The sequence below is a fragment of the Onychostoma macrolepis genome, chromosome 12 (assembly GCF_012432095.1).
Source record: "Onychostoma macrolepis isolate SWU-2019 chromosome 12, ASM1243209v1, whole genome shotgun sequence".
Taxonomy (NCBI): domain Eukaryota; kingdom Metazoa; phylum Chordata; class Actinopteri; order Cypriniformes; family Cyprinidae; genus Onychostoma; species Onychostoma macrolepis.
The window spans coordinates 15,025,030-15,051,137 of NC_081166.1; the positions used below are offsets into that span (position 1 = coordinate 15,025,030).

The 26,108-nt window shown below is 36.3% G+C and overlaps 1 protein-coding gene across 1 annotated transcript in view; it reads left to right on the top strand.

The window, feature by feature from the left end:
* mkxa (mohawk homeobox a) overlaps positions 1 to 12,489 on the top strand; it is a 31,319-nt gene extending 18,830 nt beyond the window's left edge. Inside the window, exons 6-7 of the mRNA XM_058793748.1 lie at positions 9,696 to 9,729; positions 9,883 to 12,489. Of these exons, the coding sequence (XP_058649731.1) occupies positions 9,696 to 9,729; positions 9,883 to 10,075 (227 nt within the window). The 3' untranslated portion in view covers positions 10,076 to 12,489. The remainder of the gene's footprint in view (positions 1 to 9,695; positions 9,730 to 9,882) is intronic.
* The last annotated feature ends 13,619 nt before the right edge of the window (positions 12,490 to 26,108 follow it).

A 26,108-nucleotide genomic window follows, 5' to 3' on the forward strand; every position in this document is an offset into this window, starting at 1 on the left:
AGACAGACACTCGAAAGAAAGACAGCGAGACAGCGAGACGGAGTGGATGTTGAACTGAGAAGGAGGAGGCTGCCATCCTGGACAGCTAGTGAGGGTAGAGTTGGCAGAGCAGAGACGACACATGTGCCAACTTCATTTTAACATCATTCACAGGCCTTCAGTGACATTATTAAAGAACAACGTTCATTTTTCTCAAGCACACTTTGGACGCCCAGAGTAAAAATGAGACACCAAGAGCTGATGATGTCTGTCTGCTTTGGGCAAAACCAATTTTCCTGCTCTTTATTTGAAAGGCTGTGAAAGATGTGACTGATATTTTATAAACCAGTAAAAGCAGGCAGAGATTATGGTCATGGTTTTGGAAAACAGCGAAGACCTCTCCAGTTTCTCCGTTTGTTGCATTATAAATGTGACACATTCGTTGTCTGTTATTTTCTGATGTTCACTCATTTTAGCAGGTTATCTTGTTGAACTATAACCGCTTCTCTTTGTTCTACATGCTGAGATGTTTCTCGACGACTCAGAAGAAGTGCGCGCCACGCTCAGTCACCACAGATTGACATTGACATCTTTTCCATTCTCGTCTACGTGGCTCCGTAGCCAAAAAGTCATGACATCTTGCCCAGATTCCATTTGTCACTTCTCTTCACGCAGCTGATAGATGGATGATCAAAAGAAAAAATGAACGGACGGATAAAGGTATATTTCCAGCCCCAGTCTGCTCTGACATGCCAACCATGATGCCATTCTGTCTCAGTCATGATTGTTCATTGAGAGTTTGCACGGAAACAGACCTGTAATATTTTACCCAGATCTCCACACCGCCAATGTCCATTCAACCCTGCCTGTAGAGTTTTCCTTCTATATTCTACATGTACGAGACATTAGCTACCCTTGAATTCAAGTTTTGTTAATGTCACAAACTTTTGCCATCGAGGGACAGAAAGATCAGCTTGCTCTCTGTGTTAGTCAATGAGAAGGCCGTTTTCTCTCTTAAGAGTTTGTAATCTGCACCAGATACTCGTGATTACTGAGTACTGACAGGACAGTACAGTACAGTACAGGACTGGCCTGATTATGCTTTAATAGGTTGGCTGCAAGGTCTAGTATTATTTCTGCTTAAAGGACAAGCAGGGTTTGAGATCATTGCTTGGAGTTTTGTGTCTTAGTGAATTTTGATCATCCAGTGTTTATGTGTGTGGATGTGGCTCTTTAAAGGAATGATTCACCAAAGAATTCTCATCATTTATTTACCCTCATGTCATTTTAAACATTTGTGACTTTCTTTCCTCTGTGGAACACAAAAGTAGACATTCTGAAAAAAAAAGTTTTTTTGCTTATTTGAATGAAAGTCCAGTGTTGTTTTGGACCAAACTGGCTTTCATTATATGCATAAAAACAATAGAAACACTCTTTAAAATATCTGCTTTCTTCAGAGGAAAGAAAGTCATACAGGTTTAAATGATATGAAGGTGAGTAAAAAATATCTAGTTTAGTCATGCATTGTAACGTATATAGATAGATAGATAGATAGATAGATAGTAGGGTTGTAACGGTTCACAAAATTCACGGTTTGGTTTGATACGATACAGTGGTGTCATGGTTCGCAAAAAAAAAGAAATGCCAGAGAAATTTCCTTGATTTTTACACATTTTTTTATTTAAAGGGGTCCTATTATGCTTTTTCACTTTTTGAATTTTAGTCAGTGTGTAGTGTGTATGTTTGGGCATAAAAAGATCTACAAAGTTACAAATCCCAAAGTCCACTCCAAAGGGAGATATTTTGTTTTTAAAAAATCCCTTTTCAAAAACTACAATGAATGGTTCATTTGGACTACAGCGTTGTTTTCTGGGTGTTGTGATATCACAAAGCGGCCAATTAGAATATCAGGCAACACTTTATTTCAATAGTCCACTTTAGACATTCTACTAAAAGTAAGTAACTTTGCAACTACATGTCAACTAGCAGTCATTAGAGTATTGGTAGACTGTCTGCTTAATATCTTCTTACACTTTATTTTGATGGGTCCACAACATACAACATACTGACTATTAGAGACTTTGCAAGTATATGTCAACTTTTTCTACTAACCCTAAACCTACCCTAACAGTCTACTCTGAGAGTTGGTAGACATGTAGTTGCAAATTAATGAGAATTAGTTGACATGTAGTTACAAAGTTACTTATAGTTAGTAGAATGTCTAAAGTGGACTATCGAAATCAAGTGTAACCGAATATCATTAAAATAAATCCCGCCTATGGAAATTCAAATGGCTGGGGGGAGGGGCGAGGTCATGGTTAGAACGCTTGGTTGAGTGCATCAGACAAGAAGTGCTGCTGTAGCGTCAAGTTTTCGCAAGTTATCACACATGCACCTGAATAATTATGTATGTAAATATGTATGTTACAAAAAATATGTAATTATGAAAATGTTTTTATAAATTGCTGACACTACAATACTGGACAATGACGTAATCTGCAGAATTTACACTTCAATTATGAGACTACAGTGTTTCCCATACATTCATTTATTCGTGGCACCTGCCACAATATCAAAACTGACCGCCACAAATAGATTTTCCAAAAGGCTTTGACTTCGTTGAATAAACATGAGCACTGCACGTTTCAAAATCGAAACCTGGTGTTTTTATATCATTTCAGAAAATTTTGGATGTCATTTTAATTTCATCTTGCATGTAATGTCTGATAAAGCAGCATTTGTGACAGAATGTAAAAAAGATGGACGACGCGTCTCCGCTTCCTTCCACTATAGAAAAGTGAAGCCAAAGGATCTCAGTGTGGCTGCTGTCATCTTGAGAAAATTACGTAATTTGGAGCCCGAGTCTGCGCAGTAGAGTCGTGAGGTGGAGCCGCGGAATCAAACTCCCGCCCAAACTCCTGCAGACCCAATCAACCACAACGACACGCCCCGTTTTTATAGCATCAAATTACTAGCTAAAATGAAACTTATCACAAAAATGAACAATTGGACATATATCAGCGTGATAACAACTACCTTAAATGACCAAAACCATATTTCGGAAAATTGTATTGGAAGTGTAATTTTTAATTTTATTTTGACTCAAGTCCCATTCGTTTACTTGGAGGGGGTGGGGTTTGTGACCTGCAATGCAGCCAGCCACCAGGGGGCGATGTTTGTGAGCTGAGCGCTGCTTTGTGTACAGCGTTACCGGGGAAACCTCTCTCTACAACAGCGCCTCCAGCTGGCAGAGAATGAATTTGCATATGCCACCACAAATAGAGGCTGTATCCGAATTAGTCCACTCATAGTTCACTTGATGGAGTGAATGAAAACGAGTGAGTGAATTCGGACACTGGGTGCACCGGAAGGACTGCCTCTTTGCTTGCTTTTTAATAATAATTTGAAACGGGCAGATCCAGTAGTAAGATTAAAGGATTTATCTTGAACTCTGTCACGGACATTATGTATAAACCATAGTTAAACAATTTAATAATCAATTTACAATGAATTTGTACCTGTGTTGTATTACGCCGTGGACGAGCGCTTTTAAAATGAATGGATGATTCAGCTGCTGGCGCTCTCTTCTGGCGAGACGTGGGAATTCATTCGGCGCGCGACTCTCACAGTGCATTATGGGTTATTTCTAGCCGTTGAGTGCATAGACATATAAAATATTATTATATTATTATTTATTATTTATGTCTATGGTTGAGTGTACATCGGGTGTATACTCGTTTTTGCGGTGCATTGTGGGATTGAATGAGTGCACTCGAGAACATCCACTATGGTTTCGGACACCACTAAAAATAGCTGTCCACTCAAATAGTGCCCTATTTGAGGGTATAGGGGGCGATTTCGGATACACCCAGAGTGTCTGTGGGAAACACTATAAATAAATTCAACTGTATAACAGTTTCACTACAATTCATGTCATAATGTTAGAATTAAAGAACAAAAACATAATACATATTACCTTGATTACATTATATTACATAACATCTTTACATAGTAAACGCAGTTTTTTTTAAGCGGTTGTTGACATCCTATCTAAATTGTGATTTAGCCAAAAAAAACAAAACTAAACAAAAAAATAAAAACAACAATAACGTTATCACTCTAATATGTCTTGCAATATCCGTGCGTGCAAAGGTTCTGCGCAATCCTCTTGTTCAGTATTCTCGGGATCTGAATCCAGCTCAAATTAATGGCAATATTGACACCATCCTTAAATATACTGGATCAGACGGAACTTGCTGTTTTGGCAGTAATGCGTTTCTCGAACCACCAAGCATGAGAGCATTTTCTAACACACCCCCAAAACAATTTTTTTACTTTGAACAATGATGGAGCTATAGCCTACTTGACCCATCTTCTGAAGTGTCTTCTTAGCAGCATATAAAACAAAAACAGCTCCGGTTTGAAGTATTCCAGCTAATGTTGCCTATTGGCATGTAGCAGATTAATCTTTTCCAATAAGTTTAAATAGATTTTTACCTTTTTATGGGCATTTTTATTTATTTATTTTTTTCTAAAAGTGTGCATCACCTTTTGAGTAAATTTTTTTACATTTAATCAGCCAATAAGACATTTGGGCTGTTACCAAGCAAATGGAGTCAGTATCGACAAAATTCATCTTTGCAATGCAGAGGAAGCATAGAAGTTGCATCTGAATGGCATTTAGATGCTTTTACACACTGTTTAATGCAGCTCAGAGGGACGTGTACTGCTTTAACCTACAATTACAAATGCATATATAATGTTTTGATATTTTAAACATAAAACGTTGGCAACTGATGTTTGAAATTAATAAAAAAATTAAAAGATACTTTAAATGTGAAATTAAAACCGCCAGCAGGTGGCAGCAAGTCACTGTTAACAAGTGAGTCATTGCGATTGAACCGAATCATTTAACAGGCAATTCATTCAGGAATGAAACACCGTCATGTTGCTCAGAGACACAAAACAGTACTGTGGCTGTGTTTGGATTTATTTTTGTTGGCGAAATTGAGCAAAAACAGGCAATATGCTGTCTAAAACGTAAATCTATTAATTAACGTATTTCTTATTGAACTGTTGTAAAAATCATTTGTAATCATGCTGATTTTTGGAGAGAAAAAAACGGCACTCTTCTGTGATATTGATTAACTATATGAAATTATGTAAATACATTTTCTGCCCCCATATCTTGAATTTTGTGATCATTCTAAATGTATTTTAATAGACTGAATATAATAGACAGTGAAAGAATGCACTCCCATGCGCACACGCACTAATCTAAACTAATAGGATAATATGCTGTAATAGGATTAGTCCAACGAATCGTTCGGTTTGTAATACGTACCGAACGGAAAGCCTCCTACCGAACGGTTCAATACGAATATGTGTATCGTTACACCCCTAATAGATAGATAGATACTGTGCATGCAATCTGCTAGCAATCACAAAATTTACTGCACAGCACAAGCTGACTGGTTTCTGCTGAAGCAAGCAAGCCAATGATTCTTCAGTCTTTGCAGCAAGTCTCTCTGAAACCCTCCACCTCCCCCAGCTCCACCCGTATATGTCTATTCATGCAGCAGCAGCATATCTTACGTGCTCATAGCAGCCGCAACGTACAAGGCAAATCTAGTTTGTCAAGACCAAATAAATTAACATTGTCATATCCATTAACATGCCATTATTTGTCTGTGTAATTGAAAGCAGTTTGTGCAGTAGTATATAGTGTACAGAGGCCATACATCTGCTGCAGGTGTTTGCTGGTCTGACATAGCTCTCAGTATCTTGCAGAGATATAGACATTTTTAGCACTTCTTTCTGTTCTGTACTTTCTCTTCCCATTTCCTGTGGTGATGGTAAGTGTACTGGGGTATTTTCAACACATCAGACCTCTTTAGCAGCATTTATATAGAGTATCACAAAAGTCCCCCAACACACAGCTAATAGAGCCATTTCAAAACAGACCCGTTCAGTAGCAGAGAGTGCTGCAAAAACGGATTAAAAAACACCAGAAAAATAGTAACATCTAGCACATTTTGATTTATAGAGGATTTATAATTTCTTTGGCGCAGCCATTGTTTTTAAAAATCTGAGTTTTAGATGTTTTAGGCAGCAGCATTTGGAAATTGCAGTGGGTCTGCATCCAATTTTCAACAAGAGTTTCCCTGGGGGAGAGAGCGGAGTCACAGTCTGCTCCCAAATGAGGGTCGCTTAATGCACCGTGCAGACAAGCCCCCTTAGCACTGCTGGACACATCACATCAACATGAGTGACAGACATCAGCATCTGTATAGAGTTCAAAGGGGATTTTTCTTTTAAATATTTTTTCTTTTATTATTTTTTAAATATCTTATGCTGATGAAGGCTACATTTATTTGATCAAAAATACAGTAAAAAAAAAAAAAATTCAATTCGTCTTCAGTGTCACATGATCCTTCAGAAATCATTATAATATGCTGATTTGGTGCCAATTATTATAAATGTTAAAAACAGTTAAAATGTTATGTGCTGCATAATATGTGTAATATTGTGTAAATTGTAAAACATTTTTTTTAGGATGAAACAGAACTATGATAAATACAGTTCAATTGTTAGTTATTATTTTTTAACAATATTTCAAACACTTAAGTATTTCTTTCATATGGCACCAAACATTTTTTTATGTATATATCTATCTATATATATATATATATATATATACTTTAAAAAAATCAAAGGTTTAAGCCTTTTTTCTTATTAAAATCTCAACACAACAGTTACACCACCTAGACATGCTTGACCTTAAGCCCAAGAAATATCAGAATGACTTCTTTTTATAAATTAAAATGTTCATCATGCAAGACGTATTGAAGTCATTGCATATTGTATTTCTGAACAATAACTGATGCAGAAAAAAAAATGCATTTCTCTTTATTTTCTTCTTTCTGTTTTCCAGATTCCATCTGTGTTTCTATTCTAGAGGCTTCACCTCTCGCCCTCCCTCTTTCTTTTCTTCTATTCCTGAACATCAAGAGATTCAATGTTATTTAGTAGATTAGATACCATTACCGGCCATGATTTAAGAGTGAGGATGGGAGAATGTTGTTGTCTTTATTTGTTAGGCTAGTGGTTGTCAGTAGAAACCAGCCGTATGGTACAACTGCCAAGAGAGTAAACTGAGCTACTGTCACTGTGGTAATAATGTCAGACAAAAGCAGCAGCTCTATCACACACTCTGAATGCTGTCCAAATCAAATTCATATTCAGTCCTGGAGCTGGTATTTTTAGGAAACCAAACCTGGATTTTCACAGTTGCAGTTTCTAAGCAGTCTATGTTGTTTGTATTTATTATCATATTCATGCCGTTGATAAATGAGCTTGTCCAAGACAGAACAGACAGTTACGAGACTGAGAAAAGAGCAAACTTGGAAGAGCTTAATACTGGGGGAAAAAAACAGTGTAATAATTTCAACGTTTAATGGCATATGCAGCGAAGGACTGAATATCTGCTTTTGACAAAAAACAGATCTAGATGTGTTGTTTGTATCAAGTGCAATGAGAACAGCAAATCACAGAGCCCTCTGAAAGCAAAAACGTATCTACAATAGAGAACAGACAACCGCCACAACCAAATCCTGTAAATGCAGAATGAGAAAAGTGATACATCAGCACAGTGAACCTGACACAAATACAGTCAAAGAAAATAAAAGACATTAAATATTGTGACAGGAACATTATGGGATCATTCGGAAAAATACTGAGAGAAATCAAACGCAGACTGGATGAATTACGGCGAGATAATCATTCCATCGTCGCATCAACTACTTGTTTCACACACTCCGCTTTTTTTAATTGAACCCCAAACACATCTGTGAGTTTCGAGAGGAGAAGCTCACTGTTATTCTGACTAACACACTCATTCTTAGCCATGTAAAACTATTACTGAACACGCCGAGCACAACAGGATATTTCCCAATCAGCCTCACGCCCGCCTCAGGCGGTAATGGCCGCTGCTGGCCTTTCCTCAACACCCAGTTACCATTCAGCGCACATGTGAACGGTTTTTAAGGAAAAACAAGTTTAACACCGGCTCAGACGAGCCGTTGGGGATGATTAGGTGCTGTTTGGCCCTGCAGGTGTTCAGGCAGAACTCCAATGTCCGTTCCGGATCCAAGGGGTGTGTGTGAGCACAAGGTTTGGGATGGGATGAGGGGAACGCATGAGAAGCGCTGCCTCAGGGGGGAGAACCGAGATATCCGGAGTAAAGGCATGGGGTTTAACTCATCGAACTAACACTACCCTGATCTGGATTTACAGAATGATTCAGCGCCTGTAAAAGTCATTCTAGATGAAAGTGTGAGGCATGTTAAACCGTAACTGTCATGTCCAGTGAGAAATCAGCCTGACATAATATCATACCTCTATTTACAATCATTTTACAAGATTGCAGGGTTATGTGTGCGCATTAAGAGGAAAAAGGACATGCTTGTTATTTGGGGCAGTTTGTACTTGCAATTCAAGACTAGCAGTCTCATAATTTATTATAGATTTAATACTTAATGCTGAAATCACTTGGATCTGTCTAATTTTGATCAGTCTCGATAATGAAATGCATTTAGGGAACAAACGTTTCCTTTTGTCAATGTACAGTACATTATTTTTGTGCACTAATATGAATATGAAATAGAATGTACCGAAACATTTCTTGAACAAATATGCATTTGTGATACAGAAAGATCCCTTTGTTCACAAAATTAGGCTTCCTTAAAAGAGAAATAAACTTGCAATTCTGAGGAAAAAAATTAAACATGGGATTGCAAGAAATATAGATAAATATGGTGTTATAAACCCGCAATTCTGAGAACGTCAGAATTGTAAGCAGGATTGCGAGATGTAAAATCACAATTCAAAGAAAAAAGTCACAGAATTCTGAATTTATAAGACGTTAACTCAAAATTGCAAGACACAAACTAAGAATTGCTATATACTGTTATAAACCCACAATCCTGAGAAACAAGAAATTGCAAAATATAAAATCAGAAGTGGAGAAATTAAGTCTGAATTCTGATATAAATCACAATTCAAAAAAAAAAAAGTGAGATTATACCTTAAATTGCAAGATATAAATTGGAATTTCAAGAAATGAAGCAAGAGTTTTCAAAAATTAAGGCAATTAACTTTTTTATTCTGTGGTAGAAACAAAAAATGCTGTTAACTGAATGTATCAACTAAATGTATAAATCAACTAAAGTAAATATTTTATATTTACCATTTAATATTTGGGATTTCATAAAATGACAATATAAAAGACAATTATTTCATTTTTACTATCACATATAATTAAATCATGTGTGTTATATGCAAAAATGTATAATTTGTCAGTACTGTACACACCCTTGTGCAAGCGAGTGTGCGTGTTGTAGAGGAACTGGTGATTATCATTAAGTAATTAGCCTTAAGTGTGCTGCTGACCTCTGCATTTAACAAATAACACATTATCATTGTGCCAAGCATCTGGATATGGAAGATTCCACCATTCACAGAGTAAATGGAAACAAGCCTTTACAGTCTCAGTTACTGAAGCATCTCTCTCCATTCACACAAGTAGCACAGATCTACACATAAACAAGTCCTTCGAATGTTTACTTACAATCCTACTCTGACTTTTCACATCTGCCAGCATTAAGATACAGTGTTTTGTTATTGACACCGGGTTTGTCCTGTGCTTGTATTTACAGAGACTTTGGAGCACGGATCAAATAAATTTGACAGGTGCGTATAACCAGAACTGCCACGCATATATATATATATAAAAAAAAACCTTCACATTATTTCAGACTTTTGGTTTCAGATTTAGTATGCAAGAATGACTTTGAATGCAGCTTCTGAGCATCTTTCAGTAACAGGCCTTTCGTATGTCAACAGAAGCATGCAGAAGGAGAAGGGACAGCGGAAAGACGAGACATACTGGAGGGAGATCAACGCGGCCATGGCCCTCACTAACCTGGCTCAACCCAAGGACGCGGCCACCGCCGCCACCACCAGCTGCATCATCCAGAAATCCTCACATATAGCTGAAATCAAGACTGTTAAAGTGCCTATCCTGCACAAATACTAATGCGCAGAAGATCCCGCTCTTCTACTTTTGGAATTCAGTTGTTTTGAATATTGTTTATTACTTTGTGGTACTGATAAAGAATGAATTTTTTGGTTCGTTTGTTTTTATTGTTATTATGAGTACGATGAAGTGCCCTGAAATGCAGCACTTGTTTCACCGATTTGTGCATTTCCTTTGGGTCGCACAAGCTTTTTTGATAAGTGTTGATGAGTAACGACAGTATTTCTGAACGAGACACTTTTGCAATGTTAACTTATTTTGATATTAATCAGAAATTTGTATTGTATCGCACCAAAGTGCCTTCATGCATCTCAAAGGAGAGATTAGTGAGAATGTACAGTTCATGTCCTCTCTGAATGAAATAAAACGGCTGAAACGACAGGAGCAGCCTACAGGAGCTGATGACCTTAAAATGAAATCAGCACAAGTCACAAAGACATGCACCTAAGGCCATTTCTGCATGTTTTGTCTTAAAATCTCGTGTGGCTGTGACTACAACATTGTTTTGTCTCTAAAATGGAAAACTTCAACTGTCACCTGCCAACAATAGCTGTGAGCCGAGAGATAAGTTCAGTCAGCCAACATCAAATTCCAGGCCTTCCTTCCCAGCTAACAAGCAACATTCTCCAAACTTTGGCAACAAACATTCTTTTTGAAAGCACGTTTGTTCATTTATGTGGTCTTTAATAACATTAGCACAAAAACGTTATTTATACATGGAATGTTTCATTTCTGAAAAGTTCTAGTTGCTTGTTCAGGTTTTTTATGTTACTACTTGCTGCAAAACGTTCAGAGAACATTTCTATAATGTTGGCAAAATTGCAATGTTCCTTTAACGTTTGCATAACCAAAAAATGACTTGCAACGTTTTTAAAAAACTGGATGTTTTAAATGTTCTCTGAAATAACCATTTTTAATGTAATGAAATGTTCCTAGAACATGTTTTTGTTAGCTGGGTTAGTTTCTGTTTCCACTCATACACTCTCAGTTATGCACATTTCTTAGACAAACAATGAGAAAGAGAGAGACGAACTTCAAGGTTTGGTCTGTATCTGTTTGAGACGAGGACTGTGACCCAAAGGGATATTTATGAATCCATTATCAGTGCTAAACCGAATGTGTTGCCTTCTCACGTTTCTACTCTGAACAAGGTACTTCAGTGGAAGCAGTAAATGATTTGGCCAGTCGTGTTTTACCCCCTTTTCTCTCTCAGATGGTTAGAATTACTCGCAAATTGCTGTTTACAAGAAGTATGAGAGACACTTCCATGTAAAAAAAAACAAACACACAAACCATAGCAGTATTACCACATCTCTGATTCAGTGAACGTCCAAACTTTTTTGCAATCTCTTTTTGTTTGTCCTGCGGTTTTATCTCTTTTAGTTAGTGTTTTTGCCTTTGGTTCAACCAAGCTGTGTTAGTCTTGTATTGACTGAATGGAAAGAAGTTATGTTCAATGCTATGTTATGGATGCCAAGTATGTCATTTAGAGAATTAAAAGCCACTTTTAAAGTGAGCGAGGTAACACTATCTTATGTTGGTTATCTTTTTTTTTTTTTTTGCTTGTGGTGAGAAGGCCAAAGAGACTTGTTCAAAAAGTTGCATGCACTTATCTGACTACACCCTCCTGCCTTTTTTTCAGTATTAAAAATAATACTCACAAACACCCACTGAGACTATAATTCATAGGCACTATGTTTTCCAGCTCAGCAGAGTAGTGTAGCACATTTTTAGAAAATTTCCTAACAAAACTGGGAAAATGTATGATCTGATCTGCTTTTGAAATCTAATTTTCCTTTCATTTTTTTTTTTTTTTTTTTTTTGGTTCTGTAATCCATTCAAATCACATGTGAATCTCTTTTGGCCTTTGCAGAGAACAAAGAGAAGAGAAAGCATCAATCTGAGTTGTACTAATTCTGTATTTTTTTTATAATTTTTTTTTTTATTCCCTTGCACACTCAGCTCTAAAGGAACCTGACAGACAAACAGCTATTTTGTGCACACTTTAGAACATTTCAAATAATTAAAGACTGTAAAAACAAACTTGTAATAATAGTCTGATTTTTTTATTGTTAAGTTATATACTTTTTTTTTATTTTAGAGACTGGATGTTTATCCAATGAAGGAATGCATAATATCTCATTTATTCTCTGATTTTCTTTTAATGTTCAGTTTTACGCCAGGAACCTTGTTTACTTCAACGGAACATTAAATAAAAATGTTTTTTTGATGACAAGATGTTGCTTGGCGTTTCATCATTAGCATTTGCTTTCTGCACAATCCTCTGAAATCCTTCTTCGTATAAAACCTGATCAAAAATATAATTAGTAACATTTAAACATAGGGTATCCATTTGAGTTTTAACTTCAGTTACTTTATGAATAAACATGAATTTCAAATGAATACATTCCTAACAGAACTGTTTTAGGGCCAACCTCAGATGAATAATTCACACTGCATTGAGACAGACAAATGAAATTTCACTAATTTGTCTCTGCGGCTTGACCTGAGTTCAGATGACGATCTTCTCCTCTTTTTTATTTTTTTTTTTAGCCTCTGCATCTTTTTGAAAGCCGTCTTGTTAACTTGGCCAGAGGCAGAGACCTTGTTTGCCTTCACGCTGGTTTCAGCCCAGTAAATACAAAAACACCACACAGCACAAACAGAGCTGGAAATGGAAGCCTGTGTGATCTGGTCTTTCCTAAAGGGTTTAATCCTGAACAAATCCTGGGAATGGACACATAGTGCTCGCTGTGCTATTTACTGTGTACAGCACAAAGAGACATGAATCTGCGCTCTTCATTTAGCTAAACAAATCATCAGTTAAGGCCTCAGCCATCTAAACAAAGTGAAGCATTAATGTGCATTTCATTTTCACTAAAAAGTTATTCTTGAGCTGAGCCACGAACCTTGACAACAGCATCAGGTTAGAGTTTCTGCTTTTTAGGTCTCAAACTAAATCATCTATCCATAATACACTCTCAAACACATATACAGTTTAGAAACTCATAAAAAATGTCAAAACCCAAGTTTATTCTGGAATGACTTTCTTGAGATATTTTGCATTAAAGGGTGCACTTTCTAAAATAAAATGTTATTTAGCTAGATATTTTTGTTCTATAAAGCACAGACATTCATGTGTTTTAAAACAAAGTGAAAAACACTTTTTTCAAACACTTTTTGTGGCCACATACAATGCCCACACACTCTTGCTAACCTTGTTGTCAATGAACAGTCTAAAAAAAACAACAAAAAAACGTACAAAAGAACATCAACACAAGAGAGAGAATATCAACAACGAACGAAAGATGAATAAAAAGATTTCCTGACTGTTTAGCTTCCAATCTCTCTGTCTTGATTTATCTCTCTCATCTACTCCAGCATCCCTTTTCACGTTAATGGTTCTAGCATGCTGCTTGGCCTGGTTCTAAATAATGTGGAATCCATGGTTAAACATGCCAGTCATGCAGAATGTGGGTGAGGCATGAGGAACAGAAAGAGAGAGAGAAAGAGCTTCAGCCTTCATTTTTAGTGCTTAATACACATAAACAAGGATGTAAAACTTTGCTGAGGTATTGTTATACTATTATTTAGCACTATAAATATAATGGGATGCTGATGGAATGAAAAAAATTGAGGGAGGATGGCTTTCAGATCACATCATGATCAGACCTCCACCATAAAGGCCACTGGCACAAATCAAGTCCTCGTCTCTCTTAAGCTCTCTCTGTCCTACTATTGTCTCTCCTCTGTTCCCCGGTTTCTCTCTAAGCAGGCTGGCAAAGACCAGCGCTCTGAGCAGAACTTTCCATCGAGGCCATTTGCTGAAATGTTTGAGCAGGTTTTGTGGATCTCACCCATTATCTAGCTGAACAGGTTGGGATGCTGGACCGGCCAGCTGTGTGACACACTCCAGACGTCTCTCCACCCTTCTCATCAGACGAGAGGTCCAAGTTGCTGTCAAACGCTACACACACACACACACACACACAACCTGAGCACAAAGAAATCCCAAAAATCATCTGAACAGGGAAAAAGTGCTTCAGTCAGATGAAGAAATTTGACCCGTGTCCCATATTGGAATAATTAGTTACTTTGCCTCGATGGTCTGTTGCTTCATTAATTATCAATTGCCTGTATGGAGACATATGCTGATACAGAGTCCAGAACCTGAGCACTGATTAGCCACTGGGTCAGATACTATTCCAACCCTATACTGATTATAAATGTACATTTATTACATATTTTGTCCATTATGCACAACAAAGAAAATGAGTGTGTGTATATATATATATATATATATATATATATATATAATTGATTTATGTATGTATATTCATGTATGTGTGTGTATTTATACATACATATATACACAGCACACACACATATTATGTAAACACAACATTTTATTTTGGATGCGATTAATCGCGATTAATAGATTTGACAGCCCTATTGCAAAGACATTATTTATCCTACAGGTGGCAGGAGAATCTCTCATTTACTTTATTTAATCTATAATAAATTAATGATTAAATGTATTGTTATAAAATATGATAAAACCTTATATTTAAACAGTTACACCAGAATGCATAACTCCTCTTCATAAATCATTTACTTTTTGCATTTCTTACCTGTGCTACTCCCTTTGTTAGGCACTAATATACACTATTAAAAAAACGAGTAAGGTAACATAATCAAAGAATAAAATGCATCATGGTTTCCACAAAAATATTAAGCTGATAATAATAAGAAACATTTCTTGAATACCAAATTAACATATTAGAATGATTTCTGAAGGATCATGTGACACAGATTAGCATTGTCATCACAGGAATAAATGACATTTTACAATATAGTATATTTAAAATAGTCATAACATTTTACAATATTACTGTTTTAATTGTGTTTCTGATTAAGCATAAGAGCATAAGAAACTTCTCTTGAAAACCCCTTTTTTTTTAATTACCGACTTTTAGGATTTCCAAAAACATGGCAATTTTTCAAAGCCATAAGAGAACGTTTTCCTTAACCAGAGCTTGATTGACCTTAGAAATGTAATATATTCTAAGATTTTTCTTTAATATCTTTTATGTGCATAAATGCCATAAAAACTACAATAGTCTGAGTCACATAATAAGTTTGATCCATTGCATTATGTTTCCTAATGGATTATTTCCTTTAGATCTTTTTTGTTTTCATTTGAGAAGAGAAGATGGTAGTTGGCATTGTTTTCCTGTAGCTCTTATTATTCTTCCAGATTCACAGATGTTTCAAGGAATCTCACTCCTTCCTTTATTCTGGCTAAGACTTCACTCTTCAGAGCAGCACGGATGCAAGCGTGTTTCTGTGGCCGTACTTCAGCGCACTAACCTGAGGTGCTCAAAACATTTCCTGTCTTTAATTCATACTGTGAACCTCCAAGTAACCACAAGAAATGTTAAGAGAGAAAATAAGCGGTTTCAAAGGCGTGTTATTAAAATACAAATGCACAATATGCTGCTTTGTGTAGCGCTCTGTGAAGACATATAACAGAAATGTTTTACGGAAAAGGGATTAATCAGACACTGCTGGAATTTCCACTCACACTGAATGTGTCGTGGCCCAAAAAAGGAGAAGTATGACTTTAAATCTGAGGCTACATCATGAGAATAGATTTTGTTAAACCAATAATAATAATAATAATAATGGTCACACTTTATTTAAAGGTCAGATTCTCGCTATTAACAAACTTTTGTCTCAGTAAACTCCTAATTTGCAGTTTACTAATAGTTAGTAAGATAGTTAAGTTTAGGCATTGGTTAGGATTAGGGATGTAGAATATGGGAATATGGGCATGCAGAATATGTGCTTTATAAGTACTAATAAACAGCCAATATGTTAATAATAGGCAACTTTATTAGTGAGAATTGGTCCCTGTACTAAAGTGTTACAATAATAATAATAACCCTAACCCTAATAATAATAATAATAATAATAATCTAGTTAAAGTTCTTTTAAAAATGTATTTATATATCTATTGATTTATTTATTTATTCATTAATTCATTCATTGTATCCTGGGGGATACAGATGAGTGATACGGACATATTTCTGAGAAAAAAAAGAGAGAAAACACTACCCCTTGCAAATACGCATTTCAAGCGACCTCAGGTCAAGGCATCAAAGTAAATTTTTCATATCTTATGCATGCTGCTCACATGGGAGATACAAACTGTAAAATAGAAAATAGAAAACAAAAGCAATATTTTGAAAACTTCAAATTGTATATTTGAGTGCAATGGTTGGAAAATAACAAGAATAAAAACAGTAACATTGAAGTATTTTAGTTTCTTGTTTTAAAAAAAAATAAATTATTATTAATAATAATAATAATAATATTGTTAGCAATATAAATAGTTAAAGGAAAATTTTGGCTGTCAGTGAAGGGCTACTTAAGCCTTAGAGATTGTAAATGAGACAAAAGTTTGGGAAACACTGTTTTATAGTATTAGATAATTACTTTTATTTTGACTTAATAATGTCAGTTGTCCAGAGTTTATATTCTCTTCCTCTGTTCGCTATGAAACAGGACAAAGAGAAACGATCTGACTTCCACTCGTTCTGTCTAAACTTCTCCTTTCTTAAATCAAGTACATTCGCTGCTATACTCCTGTGTTTTGTTTAGAATAACTGACTTTCATGTCTGAACCGGATCAGTCCTTGCCAGGTCAGAAGTGCCATGCCACGAGTGGTTATGACAGCAGAAATATATTACAAATCAGGAGCCCGAACCACACAGCACATAATGACAAGATCAAACATAAAAGACACGGAGAGGAGGGGGCGAAACCTCAGGGCCCATGTTTCTCTGTCTAATATTTCTAAACCGAAAGTTAAATAAATTCCTCAGTACAGTGAAGTGGAACCGCGTCAGTAGAGCAGATGGAAGGGATGGCAGCTGCAGCTGGAATGCGGTTTGGCTGAGAGGGACAGCAAGAGAAAGAAAGCAACGTCCTCACGCGCTTCAGCCGTTCATATTCTCCGATACACTGTTGATGAAGTGTTCTTCATTTGTGTGTGTGTGGCATGGAGTCAAAAGAAAGCACTTAAAAAATTTAAAGGTAACAGCGACGACTCCACTTTGGATAAACCTGCTGTTGTCAATAAACAAACCGTCTAGACTCCAACTCAAAATATTGGTCTCTGGGTACGTTTTGTGATGTATTCTAGACTATACAATGATAAATACACAGAAATCATATTAGATGCCTATGTCCGCTTGCCAAATGTTTTCAGGCAGACAATATTTACAACTAAACTGACAGTAACACATATTAGCGCATCATATCACGATGAAAAATTACAGACAAAAGTTTCCATCCGCCTAGAGTCACGGTGTTTTAAATGTGACCTCTGAATGGGGCTTATGATTTACAAATTACCATCTGTAACACAAAACCTCAACTCACTTTGCTCTCAGTGTCTCCCTTTTTCTTTCCTGGGCTGCTGTTAGTTCAACCATCTCTATGTCTGTAATATATCAGTCATGAACGCTTCGCTCTCAGTTCCTCTCACACCTAATCTGAATCCTAACCGTAGCGGGGTGTAACAGGGGAGTCAGATTTGATACTGTTCTGAGTGTGCTGATATAAAATTTTCAGTGATATAAGATTTTTCAATGACTCTTTCTGCGGGTTACATCCAGTAATTGTCTTTATGAGAGAGTCACTGAATCATTTATTCAACCAATTCATTCAAAACACTTTCAGCAATGAAACAAGTTACAGCCTTTATGAGCGAGTCACTGACAGTGTTGGGGAGTAACTACATGCAACGGAATTGCGTAATTTAATTACAAAATAAAAATAATTGTAATTAGTTACAGTTACTAAGAAAAAATGTGTAATTAAATTACAGTTACTTATGAAAATGTTAAGGATTACAAAGGGGGTTACATCTGATTTTTAATTGATTTCTTTCATAAATTGCAGTGACTGCTCCAAAATATGAAATACAATGTTTCAGAAGCTTATAGCATGCTTATCCGATAACTCTTATATTTCCTATATAGGTTTATTTATATGCTTTATTTTTAGATTAACTGTTTTTTTTTTTTTTTTCAAAGCCAGTGTTTCCTGTCATAGCTATGCAAAGATTTGATTTCAAAAACAGTATCATAGCTATTAAACTATATCTTGTTATGATTTTAAATCTGTATTTAACTTCAGAATGATTTTAAAGTAAGTCTGATTTTGTGGTGGCAGTGCTTCAAAGGGGACATCGGATGCCCATTTTCCACAAGTTGGTATGATTCTTTAGGGTCTTCTCGAAATGGTCTCAGTGGCCATGAATAACAACACCCTTTTTACCTTGTCAAAAACAGCTGTTCACAGCACCTCGTTTCGCTGCATATCTCTTTACATGCTAATGAGCTCTGCTAACCCCGCCCCTCTCTTCTGTGGAAGAGCATACGCGATTCGCAAATAATCCAAAAAAAAAAAAAAAGTGTGAAACTTACTTCTTCTGGAGGTGCAGCTGGATCATGAACAATGGGTACTGATTCATCCTTGAGTGGAAAAGTGCTTAGCGTCACGTCAGGGTCCGAGCAGACGTACGCACTTTTTATTGTCGGAGTAATGCAGAATTACTCAGGTCGCTGTTCTAAATTATGATGATTGGTGATATTTTATATGTTAATGATATTAATTAGGAGTTGTTTACAAGGCAGAGAGCTGAAACCATTCAATTGCGCGCAAGTTCAAGATAATTTGTAATTCATAGATTTCACATCTGAAATAGGCGCGTACGCTCGTTTTCTGTTCGTACGTTCATTCTATGAATCGCACGTACGCGTTTCTGAGAAACGATCGTAAGATCAAATTTAGGACGGTTTCTGCGCAACATTTTATAAATGAGGCCCCTGGAGCAGTGGTCAGCCATATTGCTGCGGCGCCCGAGGAGCAGTTGGGGGTTCGGTGCCTTGCTCAAGGGTCTCACCTCAATCGTGGTATTGAAGGTGGAAGAGAGGTCTGATTATTCACTCCAGAATCAAAATGTCTTGATAATTGAGACTGTTTAGGTTTTTGGGGGATATAAAAAAAGGCCTTTTTATAATTTTAACATTTTTATCATTGTAGGGTGGTTGTGTCCACACACTGCCAAGACACATTTATATGCAAATGAAGATATTTGGCATCCAATGTCTCCCTTAAAATTAAAATATTATAATCTTAATTCAAGTGATGAAGGATTTCGAAAGTCTGACTGGAATCAGTGTTGAGTAGTACTGGAAGGTTAACCCTGTCTGCTTTACATGTTTGAAAATGATTAACAGTTGAAAACATTAGAAATTTAGAAACGTAATCAAAAAGTAATCAGTTACATTAATAAAGTAATTGAAAAGTTACACTACTTATTACATTTTAAGTAGGGTAACTTGTAATCTGTAACCTATTACATTTCCAAAGTAACCTTCCCAACACTGGTCATTGAATCATTCACTCAAACAAGTCATTCAGAAATGCTGAATTATTTAGGAAAGAAACAAGACAATTGCTGCATGATATGCATACTTTCCTACCATATACAGTAGTAGGCAAAACACAACAGATGACTTACTACTTTTGGCAAGATTTCGGAGTCTGTCCTCACCTCTTGAGATTTCATAGTGTGCATCCAATGGACACTTTACTATCTTATGAGTACGGTGGCTGAGAGAGCTCAACATGCAGCAACTTACAGTTTTTCTCAATCGATTTGACACATTTCTCCAAACTCAGGTCACTGTTCTCAAAACAGTAAACAGTGATCTGAATACTTTGTAATTGTCCTAAACAGATTGCACGTTTTCATTCATTTCATACAAATTACAAATCATGCAAATAATTTTCTCAAAACAATGTGGACAAAACTCTCAAATGTTTTCACAATAGTTAATACAACCAATCAACACTTTAACATATCTGAAAAAATGTTTTACACAAATCACAAACATTTATGTACCATTTGTCCAAACACAACAAACAAAACTCTGTAATTTATCATTCTATCAAATGAGCATGGTATATTTTCGATTGGCCCTAAGCTGATAACTATTCGGTTAATCATACACTCAACACAGGAAATGCAGTTTTCCTAATCGTTTACACATTTATCACAATTGCTTTAGAGTAATAATAAAAGGGAAAGTATACAAAGAGCAAGAACGAATTTGCATAATAATAATAATAATAAAATACAAATAAAAATAAAAACAGGGGTGGGGGGCGATAAAGAAAGAGGTGTAAGTCTACAAGGTGGTGGAGTGGGCAGAGAAAGGGGTGTAATGAGAGAAAAGAAGAAGAGAGGAGGATTTTACAGTAAGTAAAATCTGTAGATTTTACAGTAAGTGTTGTGCTATGATTGTTGATGGGACACATTTTTAGTACATATTTTAACAACATCATAAGACACAAAGGAAGATGCCTGTGGAGATGTTGAGACAGGAGCTTGTGAAGCATGGATTCAACCTTCTTACATTTTTTCTCCCATGATGCAAGCTCAGCAAATATGTAGTGTAGATAAAATGCAATGAAATTCTCTTCCAGATGTAAATGTGTGTGTGTGTGTGTGTGTGATATAAACAGTAGATATACAGTAGTCAACATTTGAAGTGGATCAAAACCTTTCATCAAAGTTGTCCTAAAACCAAAACAATACCCATTCTTGTCTTAGGACAACTATAGATTCATTTTGCAGTAAAGTTGAACTGTTTGGTTAAGATAATTTTGTGTTTGGGTGGCTGTGCTAATTGTTTTGAGAACAAGTACATTGCATTGGAGAAAAGTGTCAAATCGATTGAGAAGAACTGTAAGAAAACACATGCAAATAGAAAAAGCACCAGAAAACTAAGAAAACATTTTCATCGGTTTGACAACACATGCTGCAAATACTCAAAATACAGAAATGCGCTACAAATTCTAGCAACACAACTGCTGCGGATACGCACAATGCGACCAAATACAGAAAAGCATTGCAAGTAGCACAGACCACAACGGAAATGTTTCAAGGGAACCCCAACAACCCATATGAAAATTAACCATGGTTTTATTATAGTAAAAATGTAACCATGTTTTTTGGTGTATTGATTGCAATTTGTATAACCACAGCTGCACAAATACCATGGTTAAACTATGGTGTAGCAAAACCATGGTTTATTTGTGGTCACCATGGTTTAATAATAGTAACCATGTTTTTTATTTTTCATAGTAAAACCATGGTTCATTTTTGTAAAGGAAGTTAGCCAGCTTACATAACGTTCCACAGTTACAGTAATTGTGTATTTCATCAGCTTATTTAGGCTAATATATAATATCCAGCATATTAATATATCACATCCAAAAAAGCTAAGGAATCATATGATCAAGAGTAGACGCTGATAAGCTTGTCCCAGACAGATTCGTCACTTGTTGCGGTTCACTTAAATATTTGCGATGTGGTCTGTGCATATGGTTGGGTTGTGTTGTGTTGAGAATATTTGCAGCATGTGTTGTCAAACTGATGAATTGATGTTTTCTTAATTTGCTGGTGTTTTTATCTATTTGCATGTTTTTTAATTTGCAGAACCTCTCAGCCACCATACATGAGGCCATGATTAATGTATACGCTCAGATTACATTCATTCTACACACATTCATACAATATAAAGCATATTTTTAAGGGTCACAAAATAATTGCTTGTTCAAAAGAAGTACCTTTTTGGATGCAGCCTTGGTGCTTTTATGAGTTATTGAATCATTCACTCAAATAATTAGTTCAAATACTAAATGTATAAGTATAAGTATAAATGTATAAGTTACTCCCTTTTAATTTAGCAATACACTTGCAATCATGCTGTTGGTCTGAATATCAGCATATGGCTGTGATTACCCGCGGCCTCATGCCTATGGCCAAATGACAGGTTTAATAATTGTTGCACTCTCACTCACACACTCTCTCTCTTACACTTAATGTGGCATATTTTCTCTTAGGGAATCCACAATTACACATGTAAACTTGGCAGGCAATGTAGCATCACTTTGCCAGTGGGTATTTCGGGGCAGCACTCGTACAAGAGTGCTATGATGGCTTCATAAATCCGAATGCTGACGGACACTTTCCACAGGCAGGCCCCTGGCCCTTCATACACTGATTTACTCCCTAACTCACTCATTTTTAAACATGTCTTTATGTGTTTGTATTTTTGATATAACCCTGATGTCTGGATTTAAACTCAACGGCGGGAGACTTGTGGTGAGCAGGAGTCACTTTACAACACATTAAGAGAGCTCAGTGCTCTTTAAGCGAGGAGAACTGAGTCAAAAGACCAGAACTAGAGTTTGATAGAGGCCTTATCTCTAAATAAGTCTTCTGACAGCAAAACAATTTTTTCAATTATACAGTCAGTCATCAAACAAAAGAGGTTAGTTCTCCAGGGAAAAAAAAAAGAAAACTTGGGCCAGACTGCAACTTTTCCGCTTCTTTCTTTGTTTTGCTCCTGGAAAATGATTGATTGGCCAACATAATTGAATCAACATTGAATCTTTGTGCACATGCACATCACATTACAAATAGGGCTCTTGCTCTCTGTCGTCTATCCAAAGCAATAAAAAGACAATAAAACAGAGAGATGTGCCTGGGAATCGCTCTATGATGGTAATATATGTTTCTCTAGATGCTCTGACGTCCAGTGTAGTTCACTGAAACACTCCACTTTCCAGTCAAACAATTGCTAACCATCAAAGGTCCTATGAGGTCTCCACCATAACAGATGGCTTAATCCAGGCCTGAAGATTAGACAAACTACTGGACTTATAAAAACTGACAGCATAACGTGAGTTTTTCCTCTTTGGAGCGAAATAGCCATCGTTCAGAAGCTCTTTTACTGATATTCTGGAGGCTTTGCTTTTGACATTTGGGATTGTAGAATCTCAGAGGTGCAGACATTTAATTCAAGTACTGGGCTGATATTAAACAGGGTACAAGAAATTAAACAAGTCAGCGCAAGTGAAAAAAAATCAATGTTATTGTTACATTTGATTATGACATAATTAGTAATATAATTTGACTACATTTTTAAAGAATTAACAAACTATATATTATTTCTTATAAACAATCCTATATACATATATGACCCTGGACCACAAAACCAGTCATAGGTAGCACGGGTAAATTTGTAGCAATAGCTAACAATACATTGTATGGGTCAAAATGATTGATTTTTCTTTTATGCCAAAAATCATTAGGATATTAAGTAAAGATCATGTTCCATGAAGATATTTTGGAAATTTCCTACCGTAAATATATCAAAACTTAATTTTTGATTAGTAATATGTATTGCTAAGGACTTCATTTGGACAACTTTAAGGCGATTTTCTCAATATTTTTATTTTTATTTACTTTTTTTTTTTTTTTTCCACCCTCAGATTCCAGATTTTCAAATAGTTGTATCTCGGCCAAATATTGTCCTATCCTAACAAACCATACATCAAAGTTTATTTATTCAGGTTGATGATGACCCTCATGACTGGTTTTGTGGTACAGGGTCACATATATTAATAACTAATTCGTAATAGTTAAAATAATCTAAATATAAACTAATCTGCTAAAACACATAAAACTAATGTATTAACTGAATTTATAGACTATACAGTACAACTTCTGTAATCATAAAATTAATTGTGCATGGCTAATCATTTTCACATATCAATACTGTTAGTTTCTAGCTGCTTGTTTTCAAACTTTTTGTCATAACTACAGCAGAAATACAGGAAATATCATAACCTATATTGGATTTTGAGTACTGTGTTGGACAACCACTGCTTCTCTTTACACCTGGTATTAACAGCTGTCTTGGGTGAACCAAGTGGTCAGTACTAAATACTGTACATGTGTAAATCATTAAAAATGATTTGCATTATTTGATGATCAAATAATCAGCATTAAGCATTGAGCTAAAAAAAAATAATAATAATGCTTTATCACAATGCAATTCCTATCACTTGAAATGTTAATATCACGTGTAGAAAGGGCTGTTGAGTAACTTGGAGGGATCTGAATGAGGGATATGATGGCCTACCTGGTCTGTTACGTGCTGTAGAATTATAATAATGCTGCTGGTGGCAGGACACATGACCTCACTCTAGTGTAGGCGCTACTGTCTGGAGCTTGATTGGCCAAATGTAAACATTTTAGCACTAAACCTTGCCAAAGGTGAAATCAGACTTGAGACCTCCAGCAGTGCAGTCAAAAGCACCTCAAAGCAGGGCTGCTTTGCACTTTTAAAGCCAGAAGTGTAAGAAAGAATTACTGGCACTCACAACACGCCCAGAAAAGCATTAATCATTAGATGGATTTTTGTACCGTGCAGGGTAAAAAATGAAAATGAGCCAACAAATCATAGTTTGTGCATTAACAAGCGCCCTAAAGTGAATCTGCGGCAGTTAAATCAGACCGGCCCGTTACGAGCAGTAAGTAAAAACAGACAGGTTATCCACAACCTGGGACAGACAAGTAAAAACACAGTTGTGATTTACTGCTACTTTTAAGCACACCAGTATTACACAATATGAAGGGTTCCATATTATATTCCAACAGAGATTGGGTACTGAAACATCCAACCATGAAATTTCAGGCAATTTTGTGCATTCAACTTACCGGCATGTCACCAAGAGCACAAGATCAGACAGTCAAAGAGAAATAAATACTACAATTACTTCACAAGTCAAGATTATTTACACAAAATAAAGAATCTGTTAACGCGTGTGCCAATCACATGACCCGTAGGACCACCAGACTGTTTTCATCCTCTTTCCTTTCATTCCTCAGGAACACAGAAAAGGGACTGTCTCAGTGAAACATGCGGTTTTTCCATGGCACTGCCTCTTCTGCTTGAGGAAAGCTTACACCCTCTGTGTGTTGATACAATGTGATTAGTTTATTATAGAAGCCTGTGGCTACAGCGCTCTATACTGTAGTAGTCAGTCTGGTAGTCTTTATGTGTGCATGTACGTGTGGAGTGAATGACAGAATGCTCCAGGAATCCCACTGAGCACACTCGGGCCAACGGGATGTCACATGGGAGCACGCTGAAAGCCACAGATCTGCTAAAGATGAATGAAGCCACTAATTCATGCTCTGGCCTCCCATGTGCCCACTTAGCTTTGTGCTAAAAACTGACTTTGAGAGCAAAGGACTTTTTTCCTTTCAGTGTAGGGTCTTTTATTTTCCATCACCACTAAATCAATACTTGAGGGGCAGAAGACGGATGGTCATGGTCACGTCAGAATTCATGTGGTAGACCTTGCATTATGGAATTTAGACAGCGTTATTAATTTACTTTTTATTGATGAGGAAAGCGCTGCCGCACATCCAATGTCTGGAAAACAAAGGTGAGGAAAGAGAAGACGGCAAAACTGGGGACGGGATGTCAGAGCTCTGTCAAATATAGAGATTGAAAATGATTGATGGATTTGAGAGAGTGGACAGCCCAGCCAAATCTAAATCGTGCGCAACAGATTTTACAGCCAGGACCATCATCTGTCCAGAGCAGAAGTGGAATTCAAAAGTTTGTTTTAAAGACTGAAGTCAGGGACCAGACAGTGAGCTTCTTTATACAGTACATGCAAGTTTAAAATGCTCTGTGAATGTTCTGAGTCATTTTATCATCATATCTCTGCTTAATTCTCTCAACTGTGTTAATGAAATTTAGCCTAAAATATCTGCCTTAATCAGCTGGTTGGTCAGCTCTCAGCAGCAGCCATAATGTAGGGGAAAAAAACTAACTTGTCACTAGTATCCTCAAAAGTTAAACTTGTGTACTGTATCTACGCTAAATAATGCATAAAAGTATCCTAAATAACTTTTAAAGGGGTCTTGAACTGCCTTTATTTTTATTTTGTACACACGGTTCTCTGAGGTCCACTTATAAAGTTGTCAAGATTTTTACATCAAAATATGTCCTAATTTAGAAATAATAGGCTATTTTCTGTCCTGTTTTGACCCCCCTCATTGGAATGCTCTGTTTGAATAGGCATTGC